At 35.6% G+C, this 26062-nt stretch overlaps 1 protein-coding gene across 1 annotated transcript in view; it reads left to right on the plus strand.

Moving 5' to 3' along the window:
• Positions 1-1353: 1353 nt before the first annotated feature.
• Positions 1354-26062, plus strand: part of LOC145663220 (uncharacterized) — a 38840-nt gene continuing 14131 nt past the window's right edge. The window contains exons 1-3 of the mRNA XM_081729582.1: positions 1354-1492; positions 11441-11671; positions 13495-13627. Coding sequence (XP_081585708.1) covers positions 1376-1492; positions 11441-11671; positions 13495-13627 — 481 coding nt within the window. The 5' untranslated portion in view covers positions 1354-1375. The remainder of the gene's footprint in view (positions 1493-11440; positions 11672-13494; positions 13628-26062) is intronic.

Here is a 26062-nt window from a genome sequence, read left to right on the forward strand (position 1 = left end):
GTATGTCAAACAACTTTACCTTCTTGATATTAGATTCACACAAAATTTGAGCGTATTTTTTAAATCTAATAGCTTAGAAGCTGTCTCCAGTTAGAAAAAAAAACACCCTCTATACTTACTGCATCACTCGCTACACTGATGACTGGCCGATCTGGTGATTTCTCTACGTGTTTTGAAGGTCACGCTAAAGATCTGCCATTATGAAAAACGTGCCAAAACTAACTTGCGCAGAGGAAAATCAGTCTCGTTTCTTAATTGCCGCACTATGTATACAATTTGTACAAGATCATCTTATTCTCTCTTTGTTCTGTTTCCATATTTCGAAAAAGAAAAGAAAGTAAATGAAGAATTACCATTATGTTGCTAAAAATAGCTTCGCTGTCTACGAGAACAATTGCACTTAATTTTCCTTCCAAGCGAAAACATTTTTATATCGACTAATTTCTCTTCATCGCAAATGAAGAGACCAAGTAAAGAGAAATCCTGTTTAGTCTTCATTCATAGAATGAAATGAAATCTTTGAAGTTAACGTTCGACGATTATGCCCTTTTTAGGCTAAGGGAGACTATGATTAAAGCAATTGAATGATGATGGAATAATTGGTGGAATGAGAAAGTGGTAGGAAACGGGAGTAGGAAGCCGGAGATCAAACCAGGGACCCCATGCACCAAAGTTAAGCGCCACCGTGACCCTCTCTTCATTCAAGTAACTCCATAATAGTTGATTCAACAACTCGGAAATATCTTTGTTCCTACCAAGGGCGCCGACCCCGGGCTCCCCAAAGCTCATGTGGCTTCCATTACTGTATTTGTAAATTTACAATATTTGGCATAATTTGAATACAATTTGTTTTAAAATCCTCATATATGCTTTCTGTATCTGAATGCGCCCCCCCCCCCAAATTTATAGAGAAATCGGCGCCCTGGGTTCCTACGGGAATAGAACTGAGACCACGCGCACTACATATTCAGCTATACGGATGACCGTAGATGGCCATTTAGCATTGAGTTCATGCCCTTCAATAGGGATTGCGCTCACTTATTTTATTGGAGCTTGAGTTAGCACTCTTTTGGACTCGGACTCAATAACAGATGCATCTCCCATTCAATCTGATTTTGCATTTAAAAAAGATAGCCTGCGATTTATAATTTAATATATTAATAATTCAATAAAAATACGGGCAAGTAACCTTCAGTATGAATGCCATTTGTCAAAGAAGAAGTTTCCGCAATTCAAAAATAGCTCGTCTCGAGAAGGTCATATCAAACGATCTCTATTTTAAGAGGTACGAACAGTGACCCCTGGCAACAGTTCTCGTGTTTATCCACAAATACAGCCAGCGAAGTGAAGGAAGTGCAGCAGCATCAGACGCAAAATGCCTTTGAAAGTTGTTGCAACGGCTTCTGACGATGAGCGACATTTTAAAGATGTAGCAACATTATTGTTTCATGCGGGGAAATTGTACAGCGGGGCGGAAGATGGGAAAGTTAAGGTAGGTTTCTACTCTCTACATTGGTTTAGATTTTTGTAATATAACAGGATAACTACTTAATTATTCTGGTTGATTTGAAGTGTAAAGAGTTACAGCGGGTGGATGTCCTGACGTTGATAGAGTTTTGTCTTGTGTTACGAAGTGAATATCGGAAATGTACACTCATGTCCAAATTGATTGTCGCATATCTATAACTGTCTTCTTGTAAGAATATAATTTGATGATGATTTTGCAGGGTACTTCAAATACTGATACTATGTGTATAATCGGGAAATGTATATTTGTGGTAAATTTCATAGGAAAAGAATTACAAATACGAAAATTAGAATGAATAATACAAAATGTTGCTAAATGCACAAGAAAGTTTTATTTTCGTTTTATTATTCTTATTTACTGCTCTTTTGACATGAAATTTGCCACATACATGTCTTTTCCGATTATTACACATACTAACATTGTAAGAAATACCGGGCGAATTCGTTATCAAATTATATTCCTAGAACAACATATTTATAGACATGCAACAATAATTTTGGACATGATTGTACAGTAATTTGAAATGTATATCCATGTTGCCTCTTTTACATTACTATTATTATTATTATTATTATTATTATTATTATTATTATTATTATTAGTAGTAGTAGTAGTAGTAGTAGTTGTAGTAGTAGTAGTAGTAGTAGTAGTAGTAGTAGTAGTAGTAGTAGTAGTAGTAGTAGTAGTAGTAGCTATTAAACGTAGCATGTGCGTCACTGTTAAGAGTGTGTGTGTCTACCACCGTTAGAAAGCAAAAAAAATAGATTAAATCTACTGCTTAACTGAGCTCCTCCGTGGCTAAGCGGTTAGCGTACGCGCCTTTGGCGTGGGAGACCCGGGTTCGATTCCCGGCGGTAGCTCATGTGGTTCGGATTCCACGTTAATCAGTAGGTCCACGTCTCATATAGCCTCGCTGCTGAAAGGGACGCTAAACTAAAAATCAACTCAACTACTGCTTAACAGCGTATTTTTTAAAAATATACACTCACAAATGAATAAGCAGCCTGTTTCAGCTAAATGAAAGCTATTTTTTTATTGGCAATGAGTGACATTTTTAGTGCCATCAAAATTAGTTCTAGCGCTATTTTCGATGACTATGCATGAGAATTTACCGTGGGAATATGTCGTTTCCTTCAAATCGATGCTATCCACAGGTGGATTAACCATTAAGAAAAATATCCCTCCCCTGTACTTAGGACATGAAGTGAAGAGTGGCACCTCATACAATTTTTAGACAAATTTATCATGGTCCATATGGTGCAACTGAACCATTAGGGTCTATCCACAAAATCTATCCCCTACAAAATAATAATAATAATAAAAAAATAAGCATAACTACTGCTCCATATACAGGGTGTCGCAGGAGAAAGGGGCAATATTTTGTGAAATAGTAGTATGGGTGATTCTAAGCAAAAAAGTTCATATCAACATTGGTCCTAATCTCAACGGTTTTAGAGCTACAGATTGTGAACGATTTTTGACTTTATGTTGTGTATTGTTCACCCTGTTGTTATTCTGTAGAGGTGAATTATAGCAGATTTGAAAGGCGATGGAATGGCCTTTCCAACGGTATGTAACATGTGGCAGTTGTATCTTTGGAATGGAAGCTATTTGATAAAGTCAAGGTTATTTAAAGAAATTGAATGGCAACTCTGATCCCCAAATATCCCGTAATAACTTCTCTTCCAAAGACATCTCTGCTATGTCTTGCATATCGTTGGAAAGACCATTCCATCACTTTTCAAATCCGCTATGTCCCACCCCTTTAGAATAACTATAGGGTGAGCAATGCGCAATATAAAATGAAAAATGGTTCACAACCTGTAGGTCTCAAACCATTGAGATTAGGACCCATGTTCATATGAACTTTTTTGCTTAGGATCACCCATACTAGCATTTTCCGAAGTATTGCCCTTTCCTCCTGGGATACCTTGTATATAGTAGAGAGTGCAGACCAACACCAAGGATCATGAAAGGCGAAACCATATATACAACCACATATACCAGAGGAAACATTGTATACAGTATGCGAACTTGGTACACTTTCTGTACAACGTCACGGAAAACATGTATATATATACACCCACTCCATCAAGAACATAAATTCTTTGATGGAAGTAAGGCACGAGGTTAAGCCCTTGAATTTATATACACAATAAAAAGCAAAAAGAAAAATACTGGTAATGCAAGTAATTGATGGAGAAATGATCCCAATAAATTCCTTCACATTAGAAGCACTTCATACGTCAATGGAATAAAAAAAGACCAAATTCGTTGGGTTAAGTTTTGACCCCTTAAGCCCCTATTCTACAACTGCTTCAAATTGGAAAATGTTATTCCCCTTGTTCACTTTCATTTTAATTCCCGCACAAATAGCAGCTTGTGTGTGTCCCTTCATTCCTCATTTTTCGTACCTTCATTCTCACCGTCGGTCGTGTGATTAATCCAATTGGGTAGAAAAGCGCGATTAACTAAGTAAACTTATCATCATCAAAAAACCGAACAGGTATTTCAGACTTCGTCCGTTTCTGATTTTGAAAACGCTCCTGATTACATTATAAGTCATTACTCGGCACCTTGTGTACGACATCGTCATTTACAAATCATATATCATAACTTTCTTTAGGTAATAAGTAAAAACTTACTGTGATTCTTATTGAAAAGTTTGATTTCCGACCGTAGTGAGGAAGAAAAAAATTAGCAAATCTATTTCTTTGCAAACCGACAACAACATTGATTTAATAGGGTGCCAATACTTTTTCGGGGCGACGCGTCGTTTACTCATTTCCAACAGTTTTTTCTTCTTGCTAGCGCCCGGGGCAATCGCCCTGCTCGCCCCCTACAGACTACGGCTCTGATAACAACAACATAACCTTCACGCGTGGCACTTGTTAAAATCGTAAGCTAGAAATGAAGGCACATAGATAAATGATAGGCATTCTTCCATAAAATCAAGAAGTTCCTGTGGACAGCTATCCTAACTACAATTTTTCCATTGTTTTCCATAGCAGCAAAGAGAGCACGTACAGTCGGAAAGGTGTGCTAGCAAACTGCCAGCGTTGGTTCAACAGTGTAATTGGCTATTTCCCTCTAGCATTTGACAACAAACTAATGGTCGTCACTTCCGCTCTCAATCTAATATGTAAGTTCAAGCTCAAAGAAGTCTGCTTGTTAAAGAAAGCATAGCCCAGTCGTGTAAATATATTTCCTAATCGTACTTATCTTTCAAGTTCCTTTTTTGGAAGCAACAAAAAATTGCAATTTTCTCTTTCATTATAATATCTATAATTCAATACAAAACAGCCATTTTAATTCAACTTAGAGCCAAGAGCGCCCATGTTGTGGTTTTCAGGGGGGGGGGGCAAGTATAAGCGACATATCAAATGTAGTCTCAAATTTTGCGGTAACTATTCTAAAATATCTATTGGGTTTTCGATCTTCCGAAGCACAATTTCCTCTAAAGAGGGGGGGGGGGCGCTCGCCCCCTTTCTTCCCTGATGGGCGCCCTTGCTTATAGCCATAGGCGCCAAAACCTGCGTCTCAGAGCCTTTAAGCCTCCCAATAATGTCATTGAGAGTACTGAGCATGAGCAACACCAATGTTTCAATGCCAGGTTCACGTTTTTATTTCCATAAAACCATTTTCCTGACTAAGGTTTAAACAGTGACGAATTAAGTGTATTTTATTGTTTTTAAATTATCTATTGAAATGAAATGAAATGTTCAATGATTATGCCCTTTAGAGTAAGGGAGACGGATGTTTAAGGCAAACGGATGATGAAAGAATTGGTTGAGTGATAATCAAGGTCGGTTCTACCATATGTGCAACACGTGCATTTCCACGGAGCGGCAAAATCTGTCATAACTTTATTATTTAAAATAACTTCTTGGAAACAGACTTCATGTTCATGATTTTTAAATTTACTAAGCTGATCTTCTATTTCAATACTACATTCATAAATCATATTTACGTCGCATTAGTTTTAAGTTGCATGGACAGTGCTAAAGCAAATTGTCAAACAAATCTCAGCATGAATTGCTTGATTGTTGTCAAATACTAAACTCTCGAACAGTAGCGAACACCTGTTCCATTTAGTTATTAAAATTTTGATGTTAAAACTAGTTTTGTCTTTGTCAGAAACAAGTTCAAAGTAGAAACAACTTTCTTTAGATTTTCAACAGATGTAAAGAAAAAGCAAGGAATAAAGATTAAAAAAGCTACTTGCACTGGAATTGCGAACTGATTTATTGAGATTGAAGCTGGATATTGAATTTCATAAAAAAAAGATTATCATTTTTCCTCTGCAAGTGTGTAACATAATAGATTATTATTTAAAGAAAAAAACAGAGACAATGAGATTATATTTGTAGTTTCTAGGCTTTTCTGAGTGCGAGTACTCCTTCCCTCCCTCTCGTTGTTCATGATGCCGTAGCATACTTTAAATCACATCTTTTAAGATTTCTTCTTTCTGGAGAAAGGGACCGAGAAGTGATGTCATTGCACGGGGCAGCAAGTTGGCTAGGGCCGACTCTGAAGTTAGAATTATTGGGCCTAGTGCCAGACCCTACATCCAGTTCTGGTGATAATGTGAGAGCAAACGGGAGTACCCCGAGAAAACTCACAGACTCGACGTTGTCTACCACTAATTTGGCTGGGATCGAACCAGGGCACCACGCACAAGAGATAAGCACTCTACGGTTGAGCCACCATTAATTATCTACTTGGGGCTATTTAAATAGTATTAGCGTCCCCAAACAACTAATATTTTATTTCTTGCTAAATGCTTATTAATAGGAAGACATGTTCTTGCATGTTTTTTTTTCTGCTCCCAGTTTTAACTGTTTACTTGTGAACATATTTGTCGGTTTATTAATACCTAAGTTGTAGCGACTGGATGGCTTCTCGCTCCGAAGACTATGTCAAGACTTTTTTTGTCACCAAAATTTCAAACTATCTCGACCATTCACATACTTAGAACCTACAAGTTTGTCTAGGATTTACTCAGTCGGACCAAGCAAATGCTGGGATGGAAGCAGGGCGCTCTTCCACTTTGTAAAAAAGGCGAATAACCTGTTTACGACTGAAAGGAAGTACAACTATCTTTCAATGTATATTCAATCACCCAAACCTTGTAAAGACATCTAAATTTTTATGAAGTTTTTGAGAACATCAATGAAAAGTTCAAACATTTTTAGAGTAACTAGCTGAACCTGCGCTCTCTACACAGCGCATCATTCGCATATGAGCATAAATCTCTTTCTCATTCCTCGAAATATCTGTACATGTCCCTTTACAGACACAAGTGAAAGACGTCTTGATAAAAATTGGCAAGAAATACCATAAAGGGGAGATTTTTAAGATTATTTTTTCTAAATATCTCGCACCATTTGCAAGATTTCAGCCTACTTCTGGTTGGAGTTTCTAATTCATGTATGACCAGTGTTTTCTTTCTTCTTGCATGCAGTAGGTAATGAGCATATACATTACATACACAATTAATAATAATGTCAATGATATATGGTGTTCATTGGGAAAAACAACTCCAAAAATAAAGATTTATCTTAGACTCGAGAAATGGTTATGCTTCCTTTTTCAATATTATTTGGCCATTAAACAAACGCCTGAGACATATACAACCCCAATATACAACTATGTGGTGTTGGAATGTATAATGCGTAGGATATGATGCTTTAGTTTTTTTAAAATCTCAACGCTTCCAGTGTACCCTTAAAAATGTAATAAAGAAATAATGGTCACGTTTTTTTTAATATTCAATTAGAACTGGACAATCTAGCAAAATGTGCAATCGATCAGTGAAAACGTCATCTTTCTAAGGCCTGTAGTTTCCGAGATCTCATTGTCGAAATGATTGGTCACAAACATATAAACGTCCACAAACATACATGCATATATATATATATATATATATATATATATATATATATATATATATATATATATATATATATATATATATATATATATATATATATGGTTTAAAAGAACTCCAAAGATGGCAGCACGATTCTTCATTTGCATTGATTTTGGAGAAAGCTTATTAAAATACAAAGACTTTGAACAATAATTTTAAAACATAAACTTTATGAAAAAGATTTATTTAAATAACTTATTTAAAGAACACACACTTAAAATTTTTGTCTGTGTTAAACGTGAAATCACATATAACCTTAAATGAAAGATTTGAAAGCCAAAGTTATAGGTTGGAGCTCAGGCGTTGCTAACCATCGTCATATTTCCGATTATAATCTCCTTCCTCTTCCGCAAGCAGGCTTTCGACCCTCTTATAGTATCAATGATCAGCTTATGCGCCTTACCACCAATATCACAATGCAGTTCAACACATCCAAACCTTCCTGTCTGGTCTTATTCGATTTAGAAAAAGCTTTTGATAAGGTGTGGCACCTTGGTCTTGTTTCCAAACTCTTCTCTTACCGCCTTCCCCTGTGTTACATTCGTTTTATCTTCCACTTTCTTTCTTGTCGAATTAGTTATATAACTATCAACAACCACCTCTCACACCCTATATTTCTCCATTCTGGTGTCCCTCAAGGGTCCTCACTATCTCCGTTATTATATCTGTTATATGTGGCCGACTTTCCTCCTTTGCCTGGAAATATCAGTTTATATCAATTTGCAGATGACACAGCCTTTCTCGCCATAGCCAACACTATCCAAGAGATAAACCGAACTCTACAGCTTGCTATTGACACATTTCTCGCCTGGTGCACACACTGGAGACTGACCTTAAATGCTGCTAAAACGCAAACCATCATCTTTCTTCCTCCGAACAAACGCTCTCGCGTGTATCGCAACCCTGCTAACTTCCATGTTCATGTCGACAACGTTCCTCTTCAGCCTCAAAACACCGTCACTTATTTAGGGATAGTTTTTGACAGACATCTTAAATGGACTGCCCATCTCAAGTCCATCTGCAGCAAAGCCTACAATCGTCTCAACCTTCTACGCCGTATCACTGGTACTACCTGGGGATTGAACACCCACACCCTCTTAACCACCTACAAAGTTTTTCTCCGCCCAGTTCTCACTTTCGGGTTTACCGCCTGGATTGCCGCAGCTCCCTCCTTTTATACCAGACTTCAAATTCTTGAACGGCACGCACTCCGTTTAGCTTTCCGTATACGCCTTCCCAGCCCAACGCATGAACTCTACGATCGTACCTCCTTTCCCCACATACTCTATCACCTTGAAATCTTATGCCTCCGCTACATTTCAACTCGCTTTCAAACTCATCACCCCTTACTTCTAGACACGATGCATCACTTTGCTTTACACCCGACCAATGTCCTTCTCCGTCATACCCCTCTTTCACTCCTCTTTACCCTGTATCACTTCTCCTTACCACCTGACAGTCCTGACCATCTTTTCATTGCAGACTACATCACTAACACGGCATCACCTTGCATTATTCCATCTTATGCACAGTAGTCCTCTTGTCTAACTGGGCTTCCCCTGTCTCCATCAGATCCGGAGTTGCCCCCGGATCAGAAGATAACACACATCTGTCTTGCATTATTCCATCTTATGCACAGTAGTCCTCTTGTCTAACTGGGCTTCCCCTGTCTCCATCAGATCCGGAGTTGCCCCCGGATCAGAAGATAACACACATCTGTCTTGCTAACAAAACCCGTTGCTGTGACGTCTTGTGCACCTCATTACCATTCATTCCCATCCCCCTTCCAATATGATTATGGTTAACGGCCATAATGTCCAACCCTTTTGATAATATATGATATACTACTGTGTTGATCAGTAAATGCATTAATATATTTATGATGATGTAAAATAAAATGTTGAAATAAAGTTTAATAAATCTACTAGTACCCATCCACAATTCCCTAATCCCATCATTCCTTTACTCCACTTCCCGATACAAAGGGCGGTACCCTTTGGGCGGGAGCTAGTCGTCCACGACTAGCAAAAAAAAAAAAAAAGCGTTGCTAACTGCTGTTGTAACATTTTAATAGATAATTTGAACATACGAATAGAACACTAAATATTTTGGTTTGTTTAATTCAGGGATTATCAACTTGGGGATCGAGATCCCTAGTGAGATCACGAAAAGGAATATACTAGTATGAGAGTCGGACGGAAAAAATATTATTATTATTATTTATTTATTTTATTTTATTTTTTGTTTTGATAGATAGACATTTATTTCCATACTTATCCTCAAATACAGTAAACAATGCGTGTATTAAACAAAATTTTAAAGAAATAAAGAAATTAGTAATTATCAAAATGCTTATTACAAATCAGAAATTACTTATAGCAGATTGATAAGTAAGGGTCTTGATCAAAAAGGTTGAGGAAGTCGTTCAAGAGGTCACAACTTTGTGATAAATAATGCGTTTAAATCATTGGCAAGTTTCTCTTTCTTTCGAATGAAATCGTATTTTTAAAAAATCTAACTCTCCTTCGTTTATCACATCTCTAAAATTGTTTGACGTACAAACTTCAAATTTTTCATGTGTGTTTTTTCCTGAACTCTTTACCGAAGGATAAAACTGGATTTTGTCAAATGCGAGATGAGATTTGGCTACGCTTCAAAACTAGGAAGACATTTACGGGGACTTTCGGAAAATTCATTCTGGCATAGAGGAATTCTATTTTACAGTTTTCCCGAAAAGGGAAGAATCTTCGGACTTCGGGTCCAAGAAAGTCATTTAACTTTTCTTCAACTTTGAAACGACGCATTTACAGGTGACGTGGAACAACAGAATTCAAGTAATGTGATCCACTATACATTTTACCTAACAATTTACTTGATTTCAAAATTCCAGTACATAATTTAATTTTTTGTATAAGATAAAACACCAAACTAATTCGTATTTGAGAGTAGCATGCTTTGCATATAATTATGATCTTATCATAATAACTGCAAATCACAATGTTTTTGGAATTATATCGGAATGTGGATATGTGTAGAATGAATCAACAGTCTGTTGCTTTAGAATAGGATATTTAATTATGACAAACAGTCAAGCTGTTGTCTCAAGTTTTATACTCGGACATTTTACAAATCTCTTAAATCGATGTAATTTAAATGAAAACAAAAAGCTGAACAAGAATATAATTTTGCGGACTCTTTTGGCTGCAAAGGTTTTTATATTGTCCTCAAAAGATAGCTTTGAAGCTAACTTATCCTCTATGGATATGAACTTAAGGTTGGTGAGTCGTTGTTGTTCTGTTAAATTTCTGAGGTAATTTTTTTATGATCTTTAGTTTGCCAAAACTCCTTTCCTTGCCTTATAGTGAAAATAAATATTTGTCCAGTTTCGCGCCCTCCCAATCCGGTGCTTGGGGCGCGAGTCCTGTTTGCTCCCCAAAGTTAGGTTACTGCATCTGCGCATTGTTAAAAGTTGTTTAGGAGTTAATGTGTGAGTATTTACGTAACACCAGTATAACCAAACTTGCATTAATAAGTATCGTGAAACCAGACAAAAAAAAAATGTATATTTTTTTCAAAAGCTTTCGATAACTACTTTTCCCGTGCGAAGAAGGGCACTTCTGCTGGTCCCTAATAAAATAAAGAAATCAAGATACATCTATAAATTATTTTTGCCTGGAGATACATAGAATATTCTCATTTTAAATCCTGTAGAAGTAAAAATCAACCGGCAGAAAAATCACATTGACAGAGCTTCTTTCTTATTTTGATTGATTGGTAGTTTTAACTGTTCTTGCCTCATCTTTCTACTTCTGCTCATCATTTGTAATTTGAGGAAAATTTTTGAAATCCTCAAAATATTGAGTAATCGAATTCTCTTTCCCAAAATCTTATTTTTAATTAAATACTATGATTTCTCTGTAAGGGAAGGAGTATTAAATGAAAATAAAAATTTGGTAAAACTAACGTAACTTTTATTCTAGATATGGAATCCTGACCTCACTCTTTCAGGAGAATTCCAAGCCCATTACAACGCTGTTTACCATTTGGCGGCCAATGGTGGCACTCTGTACACTTGCTCCAACGATGGAACGCTTCGCTCCTGGTTGATTGAATCCCGAACTCTGAAAGGAGTTCTCCTGAGATATGAAGACGAAGTGTGGCGTCTCTTTGTTTCCGGAGGAAAGCTCTATTCAGGAGATACTAACGGAATCGTAAGTCAAAGATAGTTTTATCAAATATTTATATTATATTTGTAGCTATGCTATGTAAATGAAATGGCAAAGATATTTGGTGACTAATAGCTACAAACACAAGCTTTGTTGTACACAGCGCGGCAAATAGAAAATGAGATTGAAACTAGAAAATAAATCAATGAGAAACGGAATCAACTTACCTCGGTTTATTCAAAGTAGGAACCTCGTTTGTCCGCTTTTCACAGTCGTAGAATCATATCTGAAAGTCATGGACTGTAAGATGTTCAAAAACCCCGTTACTGGTTTCTGGATGGTACGAACATAGTCAAAAAGCAATTCTTTACTACAGTAGTGTGTGTGTGTGTGTTTTTTTTAATTTGGAGAAAAGAAAGTATTTGCAGAGAGAGAGTCTGCCGGGTATGCGGGATGTAACACACAAACAGTTTTTTTTTGGGGGGGAGGATTTCCCGCCCGTTTCTGATCCTCCATTAAAGAATAGAACACAAAACGAGTGTACAGCTTCCGTTTCTTTGAACCCTTTGTTATTATTTGGCGAATATTATCCTTATTCACTCCCAGATGTTTGATTTTACCCGGAAATCTGCATTTTGATAATTTAAACTAATATTCCGAACTTTGTCAATCGTTTCAGTGTTCTAATTCATATGCTTGGCCTTGGGCGCTCATCTTCCAGCACTGAGCCTCTTTTGTACTTCAAACACACGGCAGCGAGAAGAGAAACCGTATCCATAAATCTTTCTGAAGATGTTAGATGTTTTCGTTAGTTATCCTATTGCGCACCGAAATTGCTATTTAGTTTGTTCCATTGTTGAAAAGGTGACGAGATATCACAGTACCAATCCATACCTACCCGCATCACTTCCCAAAATGGCGATTGGCCGAGCTGAAAAATTCGGCACGTGTTCCCAAAGTCGCTACGAAAATCTACCATGTGTCACAATGAACTTCGAAAAGAGAGAAAAACAGCCTTATTTTCCACCTGCCGCGCTGTATATTTAAATTCTAACTGGAATCATTTTGAAAAATGATTACAAAGACATCTCTTAGTAATTGTTATGTTGAATGTGTAATTTTATGTATACTATTAGTAATTATAGTATGGGCTATCTTCAGAGATATTATGGTTTTTCAAAACCATTATGCCCACTGTACAAAACTATTTGTTTCAAAACTGGTTTTACCATAACAGTAAGTCTTGTCTATAGTCTACATATTCCTTTGATACTTTATGACTCATTCCTCTAAATTTTCACCACCTCCCTTCCTCGAGTACTTTTAAATTTACTCGATGATTATGATTCGTACTAGACCCCCTTACCCTGTCACGATCTTAATCAAAATGTGTGTCCTAGTTTAAATTACGCACTTACCTTCCAGTTGTTAGAGTAGATTGTCCAATATCGCACACTTAAACGTTTACCCTACTCAGGTAACCAACTAACCATTGGAACAACAAAACATGCTAACAATACTGGTAGCATGGGCATTCATCTTTAATCATAATAAAATTTGTACTAAAGGAGGCTGAGAAAAGGCAAGTCAGATAACTTAGACCGAAAGGCACATCATACATTTTGATAACACGGTATTACCAAATCTCTCATGGACAACAATTTGAGTTGCTGACGTCATATTGAAATGAATAATTCTGTAATAATATACAAAAGTAAATGCCCATAATTTTATCTTTTTAAAAATATTTTTCTTTATATTTGTAACTGGGAAGGCATGTGATTTTGGGATTAAGTAGTAGAGCCGCGCCTGTTCATACGTCGCTACTTAGCACAAAGTAAAATGAAACATTTCCGTCTATTTTTCAGATCGCCATTTGGGAAGATGAAAAGCTGAAACTTGCTTATAATTTAGTAGAGGAAGTTTGGGATCTGATTGTTGAAGACAACTTCCTTTACACTGTGCGAGACAAGGATGTTGTGGTTACAGAAATGGTGGAAGGTAGGAAAGTACCTTATGTATTTCTCATTTGCAATTTAACAGAAATTTCTCTTTCTACCTTATTTATAATCGAATTAACAGTATCTACATAAAATGCCTATGTACCATTAATATCATATATAAAGAATGAACTGAATACATGTAGAAACTCTAGCATATAAATGTTACAATCTTAGTGACTTCTTATGACCATTCGAAGAGAAAAGTACCAAAATACGAATCAGAATTTGGAATCGGATTTTACGCATTTGATTGTATCTTGATAAACTAGATATTAAAATTTCTTGATACATTGTAAATCCATTTTTGATGTGTTATTCGCTTTTCAAAGAAGTGATACAAAACACACCACATGGCACATTAGCGAATATAATTCCATTCGCAGCTTATTCATTAAATCAAATTCCTGTAAACTTTTACTTGGTTTCCAACGATCTACGCTGGCCTCCCTACTCCTGTTTCAAAGCAAATGTAATGAAAATGTATTTTTTTCTATTTCATCGACTAGCTGACATAGTGATGTATCTTTTTTTTCTTTTTTAAACCAATTTATGGTTATAAACTCAAAATGAATTTCGATCTTAAGATGGTTATCAAATTTGTCATGTGGCCAAACTCTTTGTTCCACCCATCATGACCATTTTGGTATTTGTCTGGTCAATATATACATAACGCCATCCACTTACAGCACGTATCTTAGATTTTCGGACCATCCTATTTTCTTAATTTTCTATTAGAAGTATTATTTATTTGCTTTCTATATTTATTCTTATAACGTAAACTAAATGTTTTATAATGTTCTACCTCATGCATCTTCTTGTACGAAATGATATTTTCTCTCTTGAACATCATGAAAACGCTTCCTATTACAGAGTTTGGGGATTGAAACTAGACAGGAAAACAAGCAAGAAAAAGTTTATTACATCGAAGTCGAAAGCGGCTCCCTTTTCGAGTTACGAGCGCGAGAAAGTGCAGAAAATTGCACTTTGAGTATTAATAGCGTAAAGACTAATAGTGAGTAGAAGCTGTAGTATGGTGAATTTCAGGGGAAACCATACTTGAATTTTCGAAAAATGCCACATTCAAGATATTCAGGAAATTACGCAAGACTTAATTAAACCTTGCTCCATTTAATCCACAATTATCTATGAGACCTTGACTTAATTTGTGAAATTCTGTATCTACTTTCTCCATACTCTTGACTTGGTATTTCCTGACAACACAGATGTGGTTTCCTCTGAAATTAACCACAACGCTTCCTCTAACACTTATTAGTACTAGGCTAGTCGACAAAGCGTTACCCCCCACAGCGAACGCGGCCTAAGTGGCTACACGGTAATTTTAGTTTCACCAAAGTTGTAAATCATACTATGAGCCAGTCAGGGTTTCCAGGTCTTTTCATTTCCCGCGCCACAAGTGGTAGACCTGGATTCGATTCTAGGCAGGAGCTTATGTGGTTAGGGTCCCACGTTGAGCTGTAGTTCACGTCTGATGTAGTCTCGCTGATATAGTCGAAAGAGACGGAGCAAGAGGCATTTATTTTTAAAGATATCCTCTGTATCGAAAACAAATATTAGACCCCAATCAATAAATTCCAACATTTACACTACTTTATACTTTACTAGCTATGCACGTGCCTTTGGAGAATGGGGTTCCGGATTCGAATCCTGTGGGAGATCATTGAAAAGTTTCAGCGCATAAAGGTAGTTTAGATTCCACCTTAAACTGTAGGTTCACATCTTGTATAGCTTCGGTGCTGAAAGGACCGCTAAATTCCAAGCCACCAACTATAAAATTTACATCATGATATTTTTAACCAATTCTCTGGTTTAATCTTTTAATTTTTTTTCCTCTCATGATTTTGGCTTCTTCTGAAATTCCTACTCGCTACCAATTTTAGCACCTTATTTTCAGTTTCAGAACAAAGTTGATAAAACACGAGCAGTTACAGTTAAAATAAATAAATAAAATAAAATAAACATATCTTTCCTAGGAATATTTCTAAGCTGCATGGAAAGAAATGTCTGGAAACTGAAACATTATGTGTTTGTTTTACAAAACTAAGTTTCGAAATAATTAGGCAACGTAGTTTTTTGGTCATTTCAAAGACTGGAAAGAGAATAAGATGTATTGAATCCCAATTTAAAATTATCGTCTTTGCTGTTTAAAACATTTTCGATATACCTAAGTACCAAACTATTAGAGGTGGCATTTTCCGCCTTTCTACTGTGCACACATCTATGGCTTAGACCATCTAAGGGCAATTGTTCCATCATCTAACATATCCACCCCATAAAATGACGCATAGCCGACCCTGGCCCTTTCGAGCTGTTGCGCCTTAAGGTTTGGTATATATTAGGTATATTGGAAGTTGGCACAACTGTAACAAAGTATTTATTATTATTATTATTATTATTATTATTATTATTATTATTATTATTATTATTATTATTATTATTATTATTATTATTATTCATAGTGAACATACAATTTGGCTCGATGTAGCTCTACTTAATAGTATTAAATGAAATCATAAAATAAGAATATTCTTACCTTCTTCATTCTGAGAATTCCGTTCCATTCCCTCCCAGTCTGGAACAAATATGGCAGCCACTTCTCTCCACATTTTTATTTTTAAGTCACGATTCATGTAGTTCGGATCTCTTAAATCATATAGGCATGGCCTATTTTGTATTTCGATTATAAACGCCTCTATGTTAAACACACTAACCATGACTGGATATGTACACAGGACACGTTTTCAAACACAACTGAAAATTTCTCTTTGTGATTACACTTGTGGTTATCTGTTTGGGGGTGGAGTTCGAGCTTCGGAGATAGGGGCTCAAATTCAAGTTATTTCGTTGTTTCATCTTTTACCTAAAGCCAAATATTTTGCTTATAGATTACCATGGCACCAGCTAAGTGTCAATCAAGTGTATCACGAGAAATCACCCTATTGTGTTACATAGATTTTTCTGTGATTAGCTAATTTTTCGGAATTTCCTTCTATTTTTGTGAATTTTCTTTTGTTATATACACACATACTTTATAATAGCAGAGTTCCAATCTCTGCACAAAGCGTCTTCCAAGCAGTTGTTTCTTGTTACAATCCCCTTGCCTGGCAACACGTCTTTCCTTTCTGTCCTTCCTTTTGAAATCTTTTAAACAGCAGGCGGTCTATTGTTCCGACCTGCACCAAATACGCTCGAGCCGGCGTTTTCTCAGCGATTTTATTGCTTTCGCGTTCATGTTTAGCCGCTCAGATTTAAATACATGGTCAGCGTATTTCAAGCATACGCATGAGCAATAAATGCGCTTTGCGATCGCTTCAAATAGCCGCCCACTTAGTCTTTGGGCTATTAAGATTAGAACAAACAGGATATGCATATGAAGTAACAAAATTAAAAATCTGGATGGGGAGCTACATTTTGGAGAATAGTTATCGAACCACTTAACCTATCAACCGGAGACTAAGAAAAAGATTACTTACAGTATCATAGGTTAATTTAAGACCTTATTTAACTCTCTGCGTTAAGTAGGTCAGGTTGTAGAAATGGTTGTACTTCCAATTCGAGGCCAATTTATGGCTGAATTAAATTTTGATGCCAGCTCCGATGTTAGAGTCGGGTAGTATCGTTATACCCAAATAAAACTTTAGTCCAATAATTTCATTCGGGACGAGGCTCAAGATTTCCGCAGAAGCAATTAAAAAAAAAAAAAATCACAAACGACAATCTTACCGAGCGAAGTAGCTCAATTGCTAGAGCGTTCACCTCCCATTCGGGAGGTCGTGGGTTCGATTTCCACTGCCGACCATCCTGAATGGGGTTTTCCTCAGCCCTACCAGGCAAATGCCGGAATAATACCTACTAAACAGGCCATGGCCGATAAATTCTCAAATCCTTTCCATTGTTATTATTGTTGTGGGTATCCAGTATAAAATGGCCTCTTAGCTGTATCTAGTGGTTGTTAACTAAATAAAATAAAATAAATGCACACTCTAGAGAAAAACGAGAAATAGATAAAGACAAAAAAAACCTCCTTAAAGTCTTTCCTAAAAGAAACAAAGTTGTAAACTAAAAAATGGGAGATTTTTCACTTTTTAAATTCAATTTTGAATTTTTAAGATTTTTTAGAAATTAAAACCGAGGAAGCAAATACGGAAACCCACAAGTCTAGCTCTTCTAGGTAGATTATAGTTTTCGTGATCAGACATTTTCTCAGATATTGAACGGTGTTCTATCACTGTTTATTAAATTATTAAGCCTTGAGCACACTGTCACACAAAAGGATTTGAAAAGGACGCTGCCTGGACTTATCAGCTAATGTACTATTCCAGCATTCACTTAATCCGTCAAAAAAAAGTTTGGGAAGAACAATGAGGATGGCCGGCTATCAATTTTTTAAAAATAGAATTATTCGCACAGTTGTTTCCAGCAAAATTTAAACCAGGTCCGTTCTTATAATAATAATAATAATAATAATAATAATAATAATAATAATAATAATAATAATAATAATAATAATAATAATAATAATAATAATAATAATAATAATACATCGGTGAAGAAGGTGTGGAAACCTCTTTGCAGATCAGCTATCTTGATAGGTTTTTCTTCATTCGCACCACGCAAATATCGGAATAGTACCTAACTTATAGGCCCCAATTAGTCTCCTTTGCAATGTCTTTAACGAAGGATCTTATTCCTCTGACTTCTTCGAGATCAAGCCGGAGATGCCAGAATAACCTTTATAATGTGAAATCAATAAATTAATAAATAAACATACTTACATCTGTTTCTGAACTAATAGTTGGGAAATTAACTTCTTCTTTGGATTTTTCTTCCCTATTTCTCGATATTTTTGCTTTTACATTTTCGCCAATGGAATTTACATTGTCTCTTTTCCTTTTTAACCAATTTTCTAACACCTTCTTGGACATCTTGCAAATTGCGAAGCAACTCTTAATTCGTCACCCTCCCCCCCCCAAAAAAAAGTTTTAACACTAAGCAAATTCGGCTACTATAAGTGACGGCTCTACTGAAATGTTCAAAGATTGTTGTGACATGCTCATACGCTAGGTCTTTCCTGACCTTTAGGAATGCGCGAGTCGAGTCCTGACCTTTAGACGAGTCGAGACAGGATTTTCCTGGCAAAATTTGAGTCGAGACACGGCTCTTCCAATAGAAAAATATACATTTTTCGAATCCAGACAACACTTTTACAGCACATTTTCGAGACGAGACAGCCACAAATCTTGTCTCGTGTGCATCTCTACTGACTTTTGTTTTCCACCTCCTCCTGTTGACAAATTTTCTTCAAATATTTTTTATCTGAACGAAAACGAAACAACAAAGAAAAATGTTTATTTTATCCCATCCTTTTTTTTTTTTTTTTTTGTTTTGTCCAGTGGGTTGCGGAAAAACTACTACTAGTACTAGCTGCTGAGTATATATGAAAATCAATCGCTGCTGTCTTTGATGTTAATTGCGGCCACAAATGAATAGTACTAATCCGAAGTTCGCTGTTGTATTTGATGGTATTGGAAATGACGGTGAAAGCTTCAACTAGACCGACGATAGGTCATGTTATTGTGTTAATTTTGTGAGGGTCAACTTTTTCTTGGCGTAAATATAGTCATTTAATTTCCTTTTAACCCTTGAAATAAAGTAAAGACTCATTTTTTCGGAACCTCCTTACACGATTGGAAAGGAACTGGTTCCATTCCGCATTGCCTTGCTCAAATTGTATCCAATAGAAGAAGATGAAATCTTTTTTGAGTTTTACGTCCCACGGTTATGCCGGTTAGGCTAAAGGAAACGGTGATGATGAGTAATGAATGAAATGGTGGAATGAAGAAAGTGGGAGGAAACGGGAGAACCCCGAGAAAACCCACGCACACGGTGTTCGTCCACCACAAGGTTCACTTGGCGGGGGCTGCGATCGAACCTGGGACCCTAAGCACCAGAGGTGAACGCTCTACCACTGAGCCACCGCGTTGTATCCAATAGGTAGACTGAATTTGGACCAAAGAGGGCGTGAAACCTGTGATCATTGCTATGTCAAAACAGAACAATTTCAATATCACCACCTGGATATACGCCCTACTCTTTACATTCCTCACCACTTAACACTATCTCCCACTGATCTTTAGATACAAAAGAGTTTCTAAGAGTTTCCAAGAAAAACATTTAGAAACAGCTTGGCTTTATTTTAGACCTATTATAGTACCGGAGGTCAGCTTTCAGAAGGTAAGGACAGCTCATGTGACATCTTGAGAAAAAAAAAAAAAAAAAAACACTGAAGGTTTAGTTTGATGTTTTCCATTGTAGAAGGGATTCTCAGAAAACTCGGTTCCCACACCCCAAAAATGCAAACACTTTTTTAAAAAATTAGACACCACTCGCGACAGCCTGACGACCATCTGTTTAGTGATTTTTTTAGCTACAGTACATAAAAAGTAGTTTTTTTTTTTAATTCAGTCAGTATACTATGAATCGAATGTAGTGTATACTCACGTACTTCCTAAATTTTAGGTGGCTATACGATAGTTTCCAAAACTTAGAGGTGGGTATACGCCGTATGCCCGCGTATACCCTCCATTACATCCCTGTATATAGATAGATAGATAGTGTACGAGTGATTACTATTTCTACAAGGTTGTGTAAGTGTAGGTAGTTTACACAACACCAGGACCGTGGCGTGGGGGGCGACGGCCCCGGGCGCCGAAGTAAGAGGGGCGAAAAATTCGGGAGAAAAAAGGAAAAAAAGATACGAAAAAATGTTTGGAATATACGTATGAGGGCGCCGTCGTATACTCTCGCCCCAGGGGCTGATTTTGAGTTTAACGTCCCGGTCAGCAACGAGGCTATATGAGGCTCGGATCTACTGATTAACATGGAATCCGAACCACATGAGTCCCACCAGGAATCGAACCCGGGTTTCCCGTGGAGTCATTTTCTTTTAAATTTCCCTTGGAATATTCTTCGCGTAATTATGAAAATGAAATGAAATTTTTGAGTTTTACGTCCCACGGTTATGCCGGTTAGGCTAAAGGAGACGGTGATGATGGGAAATGAATGAAATGGTGGAATGAAGAAAGTGGGACGAAACGGGAGAACCCCGAGAAAACCCACGCACACTTCGCGTAATTATCTGACAGACTATAAAGTTTCATAACAATCAAAGTTTTTGCTTATAACTTTTTATTTTGGTTTATTTTTCTCAAAAATCATAAATAATTATTCATTACTACACTGCTGTGTTAACTAAAGCGCAAAGAAGCGATAACGTATTAAGAAAACGGAGTTATTAATGAAAATGTGTAAGTTACACTAAATGCGAACTTTTTATTGTGGATGACGATACTTACTTTAAAGTGAGAGATGCAAGTAACAAACGCTTATCCAAGAAATTTGACGGTTAACTGTAAGAAAGTACGTACTTTTCCTCTCCCTCCACTTTCAAATATGCAGGAAATGAAAACAGCAAGTGAGGAGAAAATTCCCTCATCCCATTGCAAATCACAGACAGAAGAAAATATGAAACTGCACTTCAAAATATTTGGGAATATTCCGTTAATACACATTGCGTGTTTTCCTCGATGTAAATATTTGTTGAATAATAATAATAATAATAATAATAATAATAATAATAATAATAATAATAATAATAATAATAATAATAATAATAATAATAATAATAATAATAATAATAATAATAATTTTCCGTCTACTTTTGCTTAGAAAATATTCATTATATCTTGTTAAAGAACAGCAAAAAAACCTACTATGTATACATACACATAAATTTAACTGTAAACAGTATTGCAAATACAGCTAGAAAGTTCTTTAAAACAAATAGATTTGGTAGTTTCTTTTGTTTAACTCAATAAGGAAAATAGAATTTGGATCATAATTTTAAACATTTTATGATTCATAAAATGTTATTTGTGTTATTAGTTTATCGGGCCTACCCTACTTGTGGGATTACGCTTCGAAACTGTACGTTTTAAGGAAAATAACTGTAATAAAAATAACTGAATATCACTGAACAGTAAGGCATATAATAAATTAACTTTTAGGATATGTAGAAGTAATTATAAAAACTTTGCTACAAAAATACCTACACATATCATTATAAATTTAATAAGCTTCAAAATACAAAGTAACAAAATAGAGTATATAATTCAGTCTACAAAGCAATTGTTACTTAAAGAATGGACATACATTATTTCAAGAATACAGAGAAGACGAGAAATGTTTACGATACTTTTCGACTCGTCTTGATTCTCATCTCCAAAGCGAGACGATAATTTCAGTTAGCTTTGTCCCGTTTCAAATGTAAAATATTAATTCTCGTCTCGATTTTGTTTGTTTTGTTTTAGAAACGAGATGAGAAATTCCTCTTCTCGTGAGCAACATTAAACCAAACCGAAATATTTTTTCCAAACGTCATGTTTCTGGTTGTAATGGTATGGCCTGAGCGATAATAAGCTCCTAACTTTTAATCTTCTACGAGATGATAATAATTACTGTTAGTTTATTATTATTACTATAATTATTCCTAAAGATTTTATAGTTCAAGTATTGAAACATCCGAGTATTCAAATATCTGAAGATAATATAACGTGTGTCATCGCCGATCAATCGCCACCAAAAATTCTAAAAAAATAATCGGCTCTTCGTGGGTCCGAACCTAGAACCTTCATATTACTAGTTGAGCGTCTTGACCACTGAACTAAGATTACTACGCGGCAATTGATGTTGCTCCTGAACAACACGAAAGTTCTATATTTTTCCTCACGAGGATATTTATTGTACCATTGGCGATGATACCTACAAGCAACATCTCTTTTGTCGGATTTTTTTTTTTTTTTTTTTTTTTTTTGCGCTCCGGAAATTCGAAAATTTAGCCGTATATGTCACTAGAGTACTGACATGTTTCCAACGTTTGGCGCCTTGCGTTTCCGTCTTGTTTGTTTTATTGTGTGCAGCACTGAAGAAATAAAGTTTCGTTTTACGGTTTGACTACAAACTAGGCGAAGGTTCACTTGATATTTATGTAAAATATTGTGTCAATATCTTACTTACTAAAGTAGAATTACGCCTTTGAAAACTGTTTACTTGAGAGCAACACTGCCAGAATATGGTGTATTTCAAGACAGTATCCTTTCACAATTACCCATATACTCAAGGATGTAGATAGGGGCACGGGTCCTCCAAAATTTAGCTTGCCCCCAACTGTCAGAGTTTACTACACATTTATTTGTAAACTCACTATATTTGGGAGGCCAAACTGTTTCCATTTGCAATATGCCCCTCGAAATCAGAACTCGGTCTACGTTACTACACATACTGTAAAATTATGCACTACCGCAACTACCAGTTTGTTACGATTGCGCAAGGTCTAGTTTTCTCGGTTCGTGTATGGGGTTTGAATCTACTACGACCAATCTACTGAAAAACAAATAAACGTAAGAGAACTGTTTCAAATAAATTTATGGTTAGCATAACGATACATTAGATACTTCTACTATATACATAATAGCACCGGTATATAAGTGAATAGGCTCAACTTCTTTTATCAAGGAGTTCCGGGTTCGATTCCCTGTAGGGGCACAATATTGGTTCGTATCTCACATTGAATTGAAAGTTCCGTCCTTAGGACACCATCATTCAAGGAAAAGAAATGGCAAACCACTAGAGCAGAGTTTCCCAATCTTTTTCAACTTGCGTCACACTACGGGTGTTACTTGGATTCTCGCGGCACACTTACAGATATTATTATTCGTAAATATAAAAGAGAGTGGTATTTTTTCTGAGATTATTGATCTTCTCACAGAAAAGAAAGCTCTATCACTGGTTTTTCCCCGTGGTAAATCATTATGCTTATTTTTCATTCTAATTTGAAAATAGAAAACAATTGGAATGAAATATTGGACTCCGATTTCTAAAAATACGCTTTCTTTTTAAAAATTGTATCCAACCTTTTACTAAGAAGGAAGATCACTAAATAACGAAAGAACAAACAAATCTCTTTTACTTTTAAAACACAAATGTAGGTAATTTGTCGAAAGGATTGAATATTTTAAATTTTCAAGTTACGAAATAGTATGCAACAATAAAGAAGCAATAATGGTCATAACAATAGTAACAAATACTTTTTTCAACATTAGAAATGTACAGAATAGTAACCCGGAATGAAACTTAAAATTGTAGGTTCATAGTAGTTTCACAGTAATGTGAAAAACAAATATACATTTTCCCTACGTTTTGCTATTTGATTGTATATAAAATTAATAATTTTGTTTTAATTCCTCGCGGCACACCGGTTGGGAAACGCTGCACTAGAGGTTCACCTTGCTCAGTGATCCGTGTGTAATTGTTTGGTATCATCAGAAATATAGCAATATATACAAGCAATATATGTATTCCTGTGCAAGTAAGAAAGTAATCAGTGTGCAGTTGTTTCGTTATGTATATAAGACTGGTTAGCTTTCTAAATAATTTTATCTTAATATCTCCTGCTCAAAATGGCTTTAGATCAAATAAATCTACTGAAACTGCTCTTTACTCTTTTCTCTATTCTGCTTTAAATTCAATAAACGCTAAGAAATATACAACCGGCATATTTCTTGATCTTAGCAAAGATTTCGATACAATTGATCATCAAATTTTACTTAAAAAATTGCAAGATTATGATATTAGGGGAAATGCTTATGAGTGGTTTAAATCGTATATATCCAACAGAAGGCAAACTGTTGAAATTAACTGTCAAACTCGAGACACTCAGGGAGTAAGCAAATGTTATTCAGATACCAAAGAGTTAAAATTTGGAGTTCCTCAAGGTTCCCTATTCTATTTTTAATATATATAAATGATTTGCCACAATGTTTAGACTCTGCTAAAATTGTTCTGTATGCTGACGATACAAATATATTAGTTACTGGAGAAACTTACGTTGAGTTATGTAATGCAGTAGATTCCACCATGTCTGCCATCAGTGACTGGATGGATAGAAATAAACTAATACTAAACACAACAAAGTCTTCGTGCATGTGCTTTCACGTAGCAAAAAACGAGATAAGAAAACGCCCTTGTGTAACAATTAACGGCAAAACGTTGAATTACGTCTCGGATATCAAATTTCTTGGTCTTTGGGTGTCAGATACATTAGATTGGAAAATTCAAATTCAAAAATTATCTAGTAAATTGGCTCAAACCTGTTACATGTTAAAGCTTTTACGAAATAGTGTCAGTCAACATGTTCTGCTCACAACTTATTTTGGACTTTTTCATTCTAAATTGAAATATGGTATTATATTCTGGGGATCTACTGCACTGCTAAATTCCATATTCGTTTTACAAAAGAGAGCTTTAAGGTTTATGACCGGAAGTAAACCTCGAACTTCTTGTAAACCTCTATTTAAATTTCTTGAAATCTTATCTCTTCCATGTTTATATATATATGAAATTCTAAAATTTGTAAGAAAAGATATACAGATAGATACAAGCACCTTCCGGTTGAACTCAGATATTCATATGCATAATACAAGACAAGCGTCTGACCTTCATGTAGAGTCCTCACGTTTAAAAGTACATAAGAATAGTACATTTCCTATGGCAGTGAATATTTATAACAAGCTTCCTTCTACTTTAAAAAACAAAACATCTGGTTTCAATAAAGCAGTCAAGTCCTACCTACTCGAGCACTGTTTCTATTCTGTAGAAGAATATCTCGCCTGTAGTAAATAATGTTTAAAGTATTTATATTTTGTATATTTATAATGTAAGGTTTTATTAACTGTTATGTTGTTTTATATCGATGTATGTAAATTAGAATAATGAAAAATTGTACCTTTTTTGTTTTATATAAATTCATACTATTTTAATATTGCATGTAGATTTAAATCTATACATATGTACACATTCAGTGTTCTTATGACGTGTCCAACTCATACGTTCACTTTGTGAACAATTTGTATGAAAAAGGATGAAAATAAATACAATACAATACAATACAATATTCGGATATATAGCAAGAAATATATAAATACAGTATTTCATATGGTGTGTGTATTCCACATACAGTATATATTTCTGTTAAGTATGAAAGCAATCAGTGTATAATTGTGTGGTAGTATCAGAAATATAATTACAAACTACACGCATCTGTATATGTAAGAATGTAATCACAGTGTGTAGTTGTTTTGGTATTATCAGATATATATCAGAAACAAATATATATACGTAATTGTTTCATATCATGAGAAATTTAGTCACACACACATACGTATATATATACAGGGTGTAACATAAATGCATGGCCAAAAGTGACGAGGTAATTGCTGACATACAAACAAGTAAAAATGTTCCTATAAACATGGGCTTGATGCTGCTTCGTTTCCGAGATACAGGGTGCTCAAATGTC

Source organism: Thermobia domestica, chromosome 10 (assembly GCF_964235325.1).
Source record: "Thermobia domestica chromosome 10, izTheDome1.hap1.1, whole genome shotgun sequence".
In the NCBI taxonomy this organism is placed as follows: Eukaryota; Metazoa; Arthropoda; class Insecta; order Zygentoma; family Lepismatidae; genus Thermobia; species Thermobia domestica.